Source organism: Gouania willdenowi, chromosome 21 (assembly GCF_900634775.1).
Source record: "Gouania willdenowi chromosome 21, fGouWil2.1, whole genome shotgun sequence".
NCBI classification, from domain to species: Eukaryota; Metazoa; Chordata; class Actinopteri; order Blenniiformes; family Gobiesocidae; genus Gouania; species Gouania willdenowi.
Genome location: NC_041064.1, coordinates 11084392 through 11099473, shown reverse-complemented (window position 1 = coordinate 11099473; position 15082 = coordinate 11084392). Strand labels below are relative to the sequence as shown.

General features: G+C 37.3%; 1 protein-coding gene across 3 annotated transcripts in view; it reads right to left on the bottom strand.

Moving 5' to 3' along the window:
* Positions 1-463: 463 nt before the first annotated feature.
* The window catches only part of galnt13 (polypeptide N-acetylgalactosaminyltransferase 13), a 37802-nt gene continuing 23183 nt past the window's right edge, over positions 464-15082 (bottom strand). Inside the window, exons 11-13 of one of the 3 annotated variants that reach the window (XR_003672613.1) lie at positions 14671-14805; positions 6551-8206; positions 464-475 (exon numbers count right to left, since the gene is read on the bottom strand). Coding sequence is in view for 2 of the 3 variants with exons in the window: in XM_028435442.1 (XP_028291243.1) it covers positions 11641-11826; positions 14378-14407; positions 14671-14805 (351 nt within the window). In the remaining variant the exon portion in view is untranslated. Of the gene's footprint in view, positions 476-6550; positions 8207-11640; positions 11827-14377; positions 14408-14670; positions 14806-15082 lie in introns of those variants that run through there. The other 2 variants (XM_028435442.1, XM_028435443.1) reach the window with 2 other exon arrangements.

Here is a 15082-nt window from a genome sequence, read left to right as displayed (position 1 = left end):
TATCCTTTATTGGATTCACCAAGACCATAGAAGCGGGGAGAGATTGTCAAATATCACCCAGTGAATCTCAGCAAAGATGATTAAAAAAATAGGGTAGTAAATGTACAGTATTGCATTTGAAATCAAGGCACGGGTATGTAAAGAGCTTCTTGTCCCAATGGTCTAATAGAAGCAGCTTAGTGAAAAGATCTTGTGTCTTCCCTTTGGTATTGAACACCAATAAAACATCTGTTCTGTTTTTAAAATGTACTTTTAATGGGTAACTAAACCAAGAGGTTTTGGCTGATGTGCATCTAGGCTGGGAATTTATATAATGAGCAGTCAGTGGATCAGGGGGGACAGGGGTAGTGAGAATTTGGCTGAGGGTTTCGAATATGTCAGACCAGATTTTGTTCAGCCTAGGACAGGTCCAAAACATACTGTATGTACGTGATTGGCTGGGGATGGTTACATCTATTGCATGCACTGATTTTACCTGGGAATAAATAGCAAAATTTTGATTGTAATAGCCAAATACACAAAATAGGAAACACTTTGACTAAAATGTGCAATAGTTGGCCTAGGATCAATCAAAAACACGACTTTTTACTTTGTTTTCAGACAAAACATGGTTTTAGCATTTAGTTACTCTTCAAATACAAATCTATAATTATTGAGTTTTTGTTGACTTTCTTAGATGGTCGTAAAGGATTTCCAGGGTCAGTATTTCTCTATCTTACTGTGAGGTACAATACTACACAAGAGTAAAACTAACCTGTCTCACAATGGTCTAACCTCACATTCTCTATAAGTAGGTGAACATTGCTTATGGAACACACATTGTATTAGGAATGTTTGAGGCACTCTGGACACAATGGATGATTTTCTTCTGTATTTTATCTACTCATGTCTCAGGCAGTTGAAGAAGAGCTTCCACTATGATTGTGTTGTACTTTTAAAAGCCATAGCAAGCTGCAAATAGCCACAGATAAGGCTTCCATTAGTACCATTATTTTAAAACCTTCTCACCCACTAATGGAGTCCCCTGGCCTGTCTGCAAACGTGCTATCTTATCCTCACCGGCCCAGTTAACCAGCCTGAGTTTGACTGCAGATGCAATTGGTTTCCAAAGGATTCCTGCTGAGAGTGTGGTAAGATGCTGCAACTGGTCATTTCTTCTCAGATGCTACGTCAGAGACTTGCAGGACATTTGACAAATACTCTGTACTCTTAAGAGTGCAAACAAATGTATTCTTGCCATGACTCTGATAATTAGATCAATATGATGGATTGATAAATGGATAAAATCATTTATGAGAGGAAATGGGGTGACGCTGTACTGTGATACTGAATCTTTAGATATCACCCACCATATTTGTGGCTGTGTGTGTGAAAGTAATTGTTTCTATGTGTTAGTCTTGTGGTAGACCACATGTGTCAAAGTCATGGCCCTTAAGACCATCCAATTTAGCCCGCAGGAGAAAGTAAAAAAAAAAAGAACGAAAATAGATGAATTATGTAAACTACCAAATAATTCACTTGTAGATATTTCAGCCCTTCTAAAGACACATTTAATGAAATGCCACAATATTTGGAGGAAAGCAATTTTACCATGGTTTTATCACGACTGCAGTCGTTTTAAATCTCAAATTGTTGTTCAAAGGACTCAATTTTCCTGAAATTGAATAAAAATTTGTCTCAAAATCACTAAAATTTAAAAGAAAATCCTGATATCAGTGCCTTACATACTTTATGTATCATTGATACTTCAAAGTGCAAACTTGGGGATATTATTGTTGAAATTGCTTGTTTTCCTGCCTAAAATATGTGGCTCACTTAAGATCAAACTACTTTATATTTGGGTTAGAGTTAGATGAGTTTGACACCCCTGTGGTAGACTAACACGTACGCCCTGGACTGGCATAGTTTTCCAGGGTGTTCCCTACAAAGCATCTGCATTATAAGTCTTTGCTTTCTTCATTTTGAAGAAATATATTTCAATATCAGAAACTTTCATAATGAACCAGAACAAAGAGGTCAGAGCACATTACTCCAGTTTTAAAGTCTTTACGCTGGCTCCCAGTCAGCCTCAGAATAGACTTTAAAGTTCTGCTGCTGGTGTGTAAATCTGTGAATGGGTTTGGTCCAGAATACATCAGTGAGATGTTAGTCAGGTATGAACCCAGCAGGTCTCTCAGATTTATGGACACAGGTCAGATAGTGGAGCCCAGAGCTCACAGTAAACATGGTGACACTGCTTTTAGTTGTTATGCTGCAAAGAAGTGAAACAAACTGCCAGTAGAGCTGAAATCAGCATCACATGTGAACATTTTTTAAATCAAAGTTAAAGGCACTTTTTTCTCTACTGCGTATGAATGATGGAGATTTTTGGTCTTGTTGTTGTTGATGTAATGTGTTTGTTGACGATTTAATTGTTTTACTGCTGATTTTAATGTTTAAGCTGTTGAATGTTTTCTGTTGCACTTTTTGATCATGTAAAGCACATTGAGTTGCCTTATGTATGAAATGCGCTATACAAATACATTTGCCTTGCCTATAATGCTGTAAAATAAACCCGTTATGTCAAAGATGTACAGTGCTTTGCCTGTCAGAGAAGTTTCAACAATCTTTCACTTGTGTCAAAAATCCAAAGTCCTAAGAGCATTTCTTTGTAATATAGCCACAAATAAGCCAAATAGTGGGTTTAGATACATCGCCAGGCTTTTAATAGAAGTAATTAGTTCAATGTGCTGCATAATTCATTGGCAACCTGCTAAAAACACTGAGGCTTTCAGCCAAACTCACAGACATTTATACATCCACCAACTGGGTAATTGGGACATTCTTTATATGGATGAGACAAAGTGTTTACAACAGGTTAATATGTAAGATAATAGTTGATCATAGTGTTCTGTATCTTAAACAGCTTCTTTCTTTCCTTTGGTGCCGAGTTATTCAGACTGACTGAAAGACCCAATATATTCCAGTTTAAAGTTAGTTCAATGATGTATGTGGTTATACCAGTTAATATTATTTAAATACATGGCACAAAAGACAGTTTGAATAACACAATATTAAGGTTACATCAAAAGTACTTTACAGATTTTGACAAAATTTTACCCAAAGATAGACCTTACGCCCTGGAAGATTCCACTAAATTTTGCAGGAGATCTGAATTGTGGATTTCCAAGCATAACGGTGATGATATTTGAAGAATCAGGTTTGTGTCGTTTCCTACATTTCAGAATTTGCATGAGATAGCGTTTCCATATCCTCTTATTTGTAATTTTCGTTGTGTTAGCTGTGCAATGGGCAGCAACATATTAATCACTCCCTTCCACCCTGTATGAGCTGAACTTCTGGTTTCAGCCATTACTTTTTTATAGGTAGAACTTCTTTACAGTATCAATATTGCAATATTCTAAGTATGTACAACATATTGAATTTCAAAAGTTAAATGTTCCTGGATGCATGCTTAATTTTTAAAGTTCTATATGGGCTTGCCTGTCCACCATTAATGGATTTTATATGTTTAAAAAAAAAAAAAACCTAACACTGGAATAAGAACCAGAGCCTTAACTAAAGGAGACCGCGTAATACAAAGGTGCCGCACTAAATCTAGCCAAATAGTGGTGTCTATCAGAGGCATAAAATTATTGAATACACTTCCAGAAAATATCAGAAACTGTGGAGATGAGCAAACCTTCAAAACAGTATTGTAAATAGTACATGTGGTATCATGTAAAAAATTATAGTTAAACTATGTTATATCTGGTTTACCTGCCTTAGGACAACAGATTAAATTTAGCTATTGTGCTAACTCCGGCATATTTATGTTGAAGGTGTTTGCTGACACATTGATTACTATGTAATGTCCTAATTAAAATAAATAAATGGAAGGGAAACACAATACTTGTACCTCGACGAGGTCTAAACTAAAGCACTTTTTTTTTTTTTAGTTTTTTTACATTTGGCACTTAAATATGGACTAAAATCTCTTTTTAGCATCATCATAATAGGACATTGAATTTTAATCCATACACCACAATGGAGAAAAAAAAAAGAAAAAAAAAGATTTATTAACTGTGAAATACACACAATGGTCATTCGGTCCAGTCTTCAATTGTCCTTCACTAGGCTTTTCTGTCCTTAGCAAGAGTGATTTTGTCCCTCAAGCTTTAACAAAAGCAGACACATAGGTCAAGCCTTTTTGCTTAAAGATCCAGAATAATGATCCGTGTGAGAAGTACCTTTTTTATCGAAGAAAGCAGGCTCATTTACAGATGCCAGACAAAAAGAGCGCAAAATCCATTTAAGCACATCCTTTGGCAATCCTGGTCAAAAAAAAAAAAAAAGTGTTGTCATTACAGAGACGGGCTGGAAAAAAGCTTAGTTCTAAAGCGGTCCTAATAGGATGTTCAACGCTGATAATGTGTGTGTGCTATGCAATAGGAATTATATTTCCATCCATGTGTTTAACGGTTATATCAATGCAAATATTAGCCTACAGTAAAGTTTTCTTTTCTGTAGTTTTGTTTTCTTTTTTGACCAAAAGAGGTAAAACAAGTACTATATTCTAATCCAAGCAAACAACAGTTCCCAACCCAAGCGTAAACACTGCTTTTATTACATCAGACAAAAATGAAAAAATACAACATCCCAAAACCCTTTCTCCTGTTACGCTGAGGAGCGTTCAAGTTTCACAGTGTCTTAGAAAAATAACCGTTTCTATATTACTATATGTGCAACAGTGGTTTGAGAAACTTGTTATTAACAGCTTTGTTTTTTTTAATATATATAATATTAGTTATGGTCCCAGCTAAAAATCTCAAACAGTGCCAGTCATACACACAAATGAGAAATACAAAACAAATATAAGTGATATGAGGTTGACTTGTGTCTGGGGGGGGAAAAAAAGCACCCAGAACATTAACTTACCTTTTTAACAGCACAGATATCTAATAACGTAAATAAAAGCAACTTTTTAAAGGCACACGTTATTCTTCCTGCTTTTCAATTCCTCCAGATTGTCTGAAAGGAAGAAATCTGAGCATAAATGATGCATGCTTTAAAGCCTTTTAGTAATCGGCTGTCAGATGGTCATAACCAGTGTTGAGCAGTACCAAATATTTTGTCATTGTTGTCATTAAAGTATAAAATGTGTTACCAATCTTGACATGCAAATACATCTGTTATTCTGTGAACAGAGCAAAGGAAGGGCAGATCAGTTTGTGGCAACAGCAACCACTCTGGCACTTCCTGCTTTTAAAACGCCTCCAGAAACTTAGCAAGAAATCTAGTGACATTTTAGTGGTATTGGATACATTTGGAGACAGGAGGAGTAACGATCAATCGTTTTTCAGTTACGGTCATTAGCTAGCAGCAGGCATCTCAAATGAAGAATCAAATGTAGAGCTAGAAATCCCAGCACAAATAACAGTCTTTCAGTTAAATTTGATATTCTAACAATCAATAAAATGAGACAAAATGGAATACTGTAATGTGGTTTTAAGTACGTATGTTGTTCTAATAGTGTGATGATTGTTAACCTCGGTAAAGATTATGTAACAACACAAATTTTCATGTATGACAATACCTTTAAAGCACATGTGTCAAACTCAAAGCCCAGGGGCCAAATTCAGCCCTTTAGCAGGGTTGGGGTCAATTATAATTGCATGTTACCGACGTACTCGTAATTAATTTGTAATTGAATTCAGGTAACTGACTTTGTAATTGCCATGAAAATTCTATAAGAATTGTCATTTATAATTCAACGCAAAACTGGAAAACTATGTTTCAGTTCTATATACAGTTCTATGTAGTTAATTATTAAAATGTTTATCATCAAGTTTTCCCATATTTTAAAAAATACTAAAACCTATATTTTCATTGATTAGGTAGCTTATTTCCAATAGATAGGAAAGAAAGCTAACACAAGAGGAAAGATAACTTTTATCAGGTTATTTATTTCAGGCTCAGTAACTGAACTTTAGTAATTGAGAACGCAATTGTAATTGACTGAGGATATAAATAATTGTAAATTAATTGTAATTGGAAAAAATGCTGGTAACTAATCGTAATTATATTGTAATAGGACATGGAAAATTTCAAACGTAACTGTAACTGAAAAATGTAAGTGACCAACCCTGCCCTTTAGATTCCTTCAATGTGGCCTGCAGAAAAAAGTAAACATGTTTCATTATTGTGTAAATTAAATAATTCAGTCCGTCCAAATTCACTAATTCAATGAAGCGCATTAATCTTTACAGAGACTGTGCCTACATCACACGATTAGTCATTTTTTACCCCAAATCATAATCATCAAATCATCAATAATCCAGCAATTTCTTACTAAGGTCTGCACAAAATCCCTCAAAATTATAAAAAAAAAAAAAATTTAAATTTTGAAGTAAAAATTCTGCAGGGACTGACATCTGTCACATATTGTAGGTGCATTATATACTGTGTATATTATACAAACATAAAAGTGAAAACTACTCTACAGTATTTTTTTTTATTCACCCGAATTGAGATCAAACTGATCCGTATTTGGCCCCAAAGCAAAAATGACGAGTTTGGCATAAATGCTTATTAGACGATCACTGTGTTTAAGAAAACACCTCATTATGCACCGTATTTATTTTATTGTCTTTTAAAGATGATTCTGTAATTCCCCCAAAGCATCATGGGTTGTCGTGTTGTGGGACAGCAGATGGCAGATCACAGACTCTATAAAAGCCCAAATTTAAAAGACAATATGGTGTATAATTAGACGTTTTCTTAAGCACAGTTTAGATCAATATTGTCTCAACAAAATTTGAAGCACACGTAACAATAACATGTCTGTTTAAAATAGGGAACAAAAATGAAAGGCAGACAGATTATTAACACATAAGCAAGTAAAACAAATCCTTTTCTCAGTTACTGTGAACTTCTGCATCTTCGTTGCATTCCTTGGATGGACCTGGAGATTTTCCTCATAAATTAATTACTTTCCGAAATAATTGTACACAATTTGTAACTAATTACAAATATTTTGTAATTTACTTAACAATGATCATTAAATTGGAGATACCGAATCAAATATATTTGTCTTAATAAGTTATAAATAATTCTTTAAAAATCAGAAGTTCTCAATGCTAATTTTTCTGTAACATTAACATAAAACAATGTGTTCAATGGATGCTCTGGAACAAGAGTGTAATGTTGCCTGGTCAGTAGCCCGCGGCCTGTGCTCTCCGACCAACAGCCCCATCAACACCGCTAAGTGCAATGAAAAGGACAGGATTAAACCAATAATGCTACAATGTGTTTGCCCGACAAAGAATGTATCATAGCCTCAATTTAGCCAAGTAGCATACACCAAATGCTGACAGTATGTCTGCAGTCCATGCTGACTATCAGACAATGATGAGCTGTTGCCATAGAAGCAGTCGCTTCACATATAGACAGAAAATCCAATCCCTTTACATTTTTGGTATGACAGAAAGCAAAAAAAAGCAGCAAAAATATCTAGAGTAATTTATTCCTGACACCAGATGTCGACTGTTTTGTTTCAAAATGTCAAATTCATTTCCTCAGCGGTTACCTTAGAAGTCCAGAATTGGTTCAACTCTCCTATCATAAGGAACTTCTTCCTTTTTAAGCAACAGACACAGATATGGAACATTAATGAAGTTTCAGATCGTCCCCACAGGGGATGCCCCCCTCCCCTGACACAGCAAAAAGAAGACTATCGCAGTCTTGCACCATCATATCAACTTCTCTGTTTGTTTTTCCATCAGCTGAAGAGAAAAGCGAACACGTTGCAACCCTGTGGGAAACACTGATATCAGTGCTGTCCAAACACAGACCCTGCACACTGTTCAGTCCCAGAATCGCTCAGAAATCAGACGTGCAGCTCACTGTGTGTCCTCAGTTGCATCAACTTGTTGTGAGATGTATGAGACACCTCCATCAGGACAGATAAGCCACTGCTGCCTGGGTCTAGGGAGATCCAACCAAACAAATGATGTGTGTAGTGAAAGCCACCTGGAGAGGGTATGGGTATCCAGTACTGGTTGGTTAGTTGTGATTAGGTGATGGATCACGCATTCAGCGTCATGTTACGCAGCAGCCACTGCTGAGAGCGGCCACCGCTGCAGTCCCTCAGGGTGGGAACCATCTTGTCCTCTTCCAGCGGCATGTCCAAACACTGGTTGCTGTTCACATGCAGCAAAGTCAGCCGCTGGAAACAAGAGATAGAGAGAGTTGAAAAAGACTGGAAAATACAGACATAAACACACACACAAACACACACGAGTGGTTCGACATTTAGCTCCCTCATCAACTGCACTTCAATTCTGTCCGTGCAAAGCTGGAAGACTCAGAATAACTGTGAAGAATCTTCACAGACACACTCTCAGCTATTGACTTTCCACATTTTACAAATTTACCTGTCTGCCCAGATAATGAGCTCGCTCGCTCGCTCGCTCACACACACACACACACACACACACACACACACACACACACACACACACACACACACACACACACACACACACACACACACACACACACACACACACACACACACACACACACACACACACACACACACACACACACACACACACACACACACACACACACACACACACACACACACACACACACACACACACACACACACAATACAAATATTCAGAGCGCAGGTGTTCTGGCCAAGAAAACGGAGAAGTGCTGCCTCTTTGTACAACAAGCCTTTATCAACCATTTCCCGTTCATTCCCTCAGAAGCAACATGCTTCTGCAATTCTATTCCTCACTGCAGTTGCTTTTCTTGCCTTAATGATCACACGCAGAGATGGAGAGAACCAGGGGATCGTTTGCTTGGAAAAGCATTGCTTCAGCTGAGGAAAAACACACCGCATGTGGAAAAAAACTAAAATCAACCAATGTGAGCGAGCATAATACGGTGTAGCTAATGTCACTAATGACCTCACCCAGATGTTCGGGATTGATCTCAGGTTATAAAACGACAGACACAGACACTCACACACATTTCTTTGTGCAGAAGTCATGGACAGCCCTGCAGGTCAGACTTTGTTCAAACAAAAGCAAAGAACAAAGAAAGCAGGTGGTGAACAATAAGGTTTGTCAACAGACACACTTTGACTTTGCTGCTTTCTTTCAGTCAGAAACAATCCCACCTTTGTGGCAGGGCTATCCCTACATCTAAAGTACAGCAGAATTATACAGAGTGCTAATTTAAAACCCTCTGTGAACTGTTGACACATTCATACATAGAGCCTCTCTAAGACGGAGTGCGATCTAATCTATAAATCATTAGTCAGACTGGGAAAGTCTTAAAAATGGTGCTTTTAACAAAAGATCCAGTCTTACATGGAATGAAAAAAGCTTGTAAATATTTTAGGGGTTTTAAAAACCGTGGCAAACTTGAGGAAATCACTAAAAATGAAGGGGAATCTTTGCCTTCAATCATTTCCCGCTTGCTTTAGGCAAGGAAGTCCCATCCCGTCTTCCCTGCAAACAGAGGAAAAACATGCAGAGAGGTAATGTAATACGTGCACGGCTGGGACGGGCTAATTAAAAGAGGATCATTTCTAACCAGGAGCTCCGGCTGAGGAACAGAATCCTCTGTCAGCAGGACCACAAGTGTCTGCTGGACCCAACGCAGACTAAAGGAAATTTAAAGAGGATTATAAAAAAAAACAGCATCAGCTGCCATCTCCCTTTTCTCGTTTCCTGCTCGTGTGTGTGGCCTTTGCCCTTTTACTAGCTGTGCAGGGTGGACCTCTTAGTGTGAACAGCAGATCAAGCCGTGTAACAACAGATGAGATACAACAGAGGTGTAAAGCGTACTCATACATCCTACTTAAGTAGACAAAATTGTACTCAAGTACAAGTAAAAAGTAGCTTAATAGTACTCAAAGTAAAGGTTACTAGTTACTTTTACCCCCATGTTTATTTTTTAATAAATCTTGCCACGGTTCCCTTGCATACAGTAAACATCTTATATATAAACTTTTTAAAAAAGAGACGATCTTGCACAATTGGGAATTTAAAGGCACGCTGTGTAACTTTTGGCCACTAGGGGCGCTAGACCAATAACTTTCACACAAGCAACGTAGCACTGTCGCAAAAATCAACAGTCAGTCAGTCGGGCCAGACTCCCTTGTCTTTTGATTGTGTATGCAGACAGTTTACCTGTAACTTCGGGATAAGGCGCACCCCCCACTCCCTGGCCTCGCCGCTATTGTTGGCTCCCTTCGCTAAGGGTCGGCGCGGCGGCCAGGCACCCCGCACACGTGTAAATGGAAAGAGACTTGGACATTTCTTAGCATTACACTTTAAAATTATTACTGCCACATTAAACGTTAAACAAAAAAGGAATACTGAGTGTTATAAGGAGGTTCTGAGCATCCGTCTTTCTGCAGCGAAGTCTCGCGGGATGAGATTTCACAGGAGTTAGGAGGATCCTGCCCAAAATAATGTTCAATAGAAATACATTCAAAGCGCTATTATACTTTGTCAACATTTAGAAATATCGCTTTTATTTTGCAAAAATCTGTAATGGAAACCTAGCTAATGCTGTTTTGGCACAATACATTACTTTTAATCTGATTGGTCGGCTATGATGTGATGCATTTCATTGTCGTCTGTGAAACTAACAAAAAATTAAATGACTTAATTATTTTTGTTTTAAAATGATCAACATGCATTAGTCAGTAATGGTTGGGTGTAGAAATGTATCAAATTACTTTACTTCTTTTAAAATGTACTTAAGTACAAGTAAAAAAACTCAAAGTACAAGTACTTATAAAAGCAACTCAATTACAGTAATGTGAGTACTTGTAATCCGTTACTTTCACCTCTAGGTACAACGTGTAGTATACATAAACGTGCAAACTAGAGAAAAGTCAAAGCCGGACTAGCAACTAATAACAAAAATATCTGAAACAATGCTGCGCCAAATAAACATTGACAAACAATGTCAACAGGCCTCCTGATTGTGCAACACTCTGATAATAGAGATTTACGGCTTTCAAAATATGTAGATGGAACATGGTGTACACAGCCGCTTTCAACCAATGAGAGCATTGGCCTGATCAGCCACAGCCATGAAAGCTAGGTTCACAATGAAGGATCACTTCAAAAGATTTGGTAAACAATGGCGAGCTCATTTCAATCGGCGCAGCGCATCAGCTAAATATAACCACATTCTTCATCTCAGGCATCGTTCAAAAAGCTCACGTTGCCCGAGGAAAAAGATCGGGAATTTTCACGCCGACATGCAATAAGCATGTTAAATAAACGTCAATTGAGATCTAATTTAGTGAAAAGACTGGGTAAAGGTCTCTGCAGATGTGCCACATCTGGTGAGCTTTTTCTAAAAGGTCACATGTTCAAGCTTCTTAGACGTTTAGTAAACAATGCGCTCGCCTTTTCTGATAAACAGAAAAAAAGACAACATACGCTGAATTAGAATCCCCACCGTGGCAAAACAAATCAAAATTATTATGATGCCCATTGAAACAATGTCTCTACAGACGCTAATGATGCTAAGCTACAATGCTACAGAAAAACTAAAATAGAGACTAAACTCTAGTCTAGCTCACCTTAGGACTCCACAGTCCCCCAAAGAGCAGAAGCTACTTTAAAGAAAATAATCTGTGGGGCTGAAGTAAAGGTGTCTAGCCACTTCCTGGCGAGTGTAGTTGAGGAGGATCCACGCCTGTATGGGACTGTTGTTACAGTATTCCACTGTGGGGCCATAGGTGCCGTCCTCCAGACGGCTGATGGTCAGACATGATTGGGTGATGATGTGGAGGAAGGTATGTTTCTACGACGCAGAAGGGAAAAATGGACATGAGTTAAGGAGGGATCGTCTCTGGATTCCAAAGACTAGTTTTCTTTTGTTCATTTTTTTTTTGGAAAACTTGGATATAATTGCCGACTTTTAAATCACATGTTGACTGCCATTTATTTATTTATTTTAAATGTAGTTTATCACAGTCCGACACTTCATTGCTGATGGGGAAGCTTTAAATGAGTCAAAATTACATTTTAAGATGTATTGGCTTTTACTGCACGTTTATGATCAAAAATCTATGACAATTGTATGTTTTCAGCTGTATTTTGCTTATTAGCTGTAGCTTTGTCTTTAAGTGGTTGTCCTTTCACTTTCAGGACTAGCGTTTTTCCTCCCTCAGGATTGGGCACGTCTGACATACAGTAGACAGTCAACAATACATGTAGTGCAATCTTTTCATGACAGCCATCTATGCAGGTTTTATTACTGTTATTATATAAAAACATGTATTGTATTGCATAATTGTGACCATCACCAGCCCTCCCTAAGGAAGGGTGAAAAAAACCTTTATTAAAGACAGAATATAAAAAGAAAGGGAAGTGCAATGTGATGTTCCAGTTGTGCATATTGTGTTGTGGGCCCTTTTTTAAATAATTTTAAAAAATGACAAAATATTCTATATTAATGTGAATTTTTAGCATTATACTGGCTTTTGGGAAAAGTGCAACAATCTGTCGACGATTTAATCAAATTGATGGAAACTCATTGATGAAAATCTTTAGTGAAACAGCACATCTTTTCTTTTAGTTAAAAAACTGTTTTCATTTTAATGTCTCAAACGATTCATCAACAAAATTGTCAACACGACTAAATTTCTTGATATTCTGTTCTAGCTTTAGGTGAAATGTAACAAATTGTGTTAATTTGATCAAAAACCACTGAATCGTGGCAGATTTTACGTTTTATTCATCTCCTATCCCATCTGTTAAGAGTTTAAAATATCAAAATGCCACATGGGAGACAAAAACCACAGGTGATGTCTGTGTGGGAGAGACATCACGATTAAAGTGAGACGTGCAGCCGACTGTGTCCTCAGAATAGCTTCTGTTTGGAGAGGCCCAATTGACTTTTTGAAAATTAAACTAGCACAGGTGATGTCTGGCTTTTAACAACAAAATGACATCTGTCCTTTTTAAGCTTTAGACATCCCCTGCACACACTTCTACCAATGAAAGTGAATGCATATTAATTCAATAAATAAGAAACACCTCAAATAACCGCTGCCAGATTTTTGCTAGAAACCTAGAGTAATTACTGTGCTACACTAATATCAAACTTCACGTGTGCAGTGAAGCAAAAACACTGAAATGTCTTGAAAAGTCAGCAGAGTTAGAAATTCAGTGGGGAACCAGTTTAATTACTGCAGTGTTTGTAACGGCTACGTTCTCGTGTGACTGATAGTTAAGAGTGTATTTAGAGCTGAAACTGCAGAAAAGGAGAATGAGAAGGAAAGCTGTCGGTCATTGCTGTGAAAGAAGTATAATGGGAACACGTAAGATCAGGGATTCTTGGGAAAGTGAAACTGATGAACAGATGAAATGTTAATAACGATGTCACAGAGGATTAGGTCTCTGTCAGTCACACCTGGGCTGAAAATAACCTGGACCATCAACAACGGTGAATCCCTGACGCTGTTTACAACAGGGACCAGACCTCCTCGTTTATGAATAATTCAGATTCTTTTTTTTTCTTCATTTGAACAGAACAAAGTGTAATGAAAGCATTTCTCACTGGGTTTGTTCTCTGCTTAGCAGAAAAGCCTCTGGGCTTCCATACCTTGTCATATCTGTATGTCAGCTATAGGATGTCTCAATCACTCCCACGGAGAAAATTATGCCCTGCTGTTTATGTTAATTGTCTTCAAGAGCTTTAAAATATTACTATAATGTATTTTTTTATTCTGTTGTCTGTCATGCATTTCAAGCTTTGAGGCAACAAGGCCCAGAATACATTTTTCAGTTTTCCAGTAAGATTAAACCCGTCTCTCTTATCCAACCTGCTTCTTTATTCTAACGAAAAACACTATTATAGGTAAGGTATGTCGTGAAAAAATCTAAAGTGAGGTTACGTTTTGGAACACTGATATTTAAAGTGATAAGAAAGTTAACATGTTAGTGAGTGGAAAAGACATAATTGGGTCTACAGGGGAACCCCACACACAGCTTGAGAACCACTCGAGTCACCTGTTAGTGGGATGTGCTGGAGCCAGATACCCATTAACACCTTTAGCTCTAAAGTCCAAAATTGATCAGGGAATCTTGGCAATAAATAGAGAGATTTATTCATATTATTTGCTTTTAAGCAGGTGTTTAAAAATATTAGGCTCATGCTTTTAATAAAAAATGACAAATAGAAAATGTATCCATTATGTATTAATCACATCGGGGATTTGAAAAAAAAAATTAATTAGTCCACCTTTCACGTAAAATTTGAATTCTGCTCTAACAACAATGAACAGACTATTTCACAATACTAGAAATACAACAACTAGAGAGGAAACACTCAGAGCTAAACAGCTTACCTGGAAATCATATTCCCACTTTCCAACAAACTGTGTAAAATAAAAGATGAGGAAAACATACGCTGAGTGAAAAAAAAAAAAAAAAAAAAAACTCTCACTGCCTATGTGAGTTCATTAAAAAGCACTCCAGCACCACCTGGTGGCAGAGAATATGTCATCCTTTGTCCTACTTACAGTACGAGGATTAAATCTCCTACAATATCCCATTAATTTTTTTCTAAACTAGCAAACAAGCTCTGCAGTAACAACCCAAAGTGTCACCATTTTGTAGAAACATTATGACATGTGCTCACCTCAGTGTCGTACTCAAACACCTGATTGCCCTTCATGTGGTGGCATTTGAGCATGACGACAGGTCCGTTGAGTCGAGAGACATCCAGACAGAGGTCATCTGTTCTGATTTCTTTATCCGCAGTGTAAGAAAAAACCTGCAAAAAAAAAAATGCCTTTAACAAGTCTTGCTAAGCATGAATTCACTTAGCTTTAGATGAATGCATTGTGGACACGTCAATGAAATGTTTAGCATGTTTCATCTAGATTTGTAGTTTCAGAGCTTATATCACGATAATGCTGAGAACTGCTTTGTCTTACAGAAACCAGGTTTAATTAATCCTCATTTCTATTTGTTTGTTGTATTGCATAAACAATGAAAGTAAGCTTCCGTTTTGTTTTGACGTTGTTATTTTTCTGCTAGTTTGTTTTTTA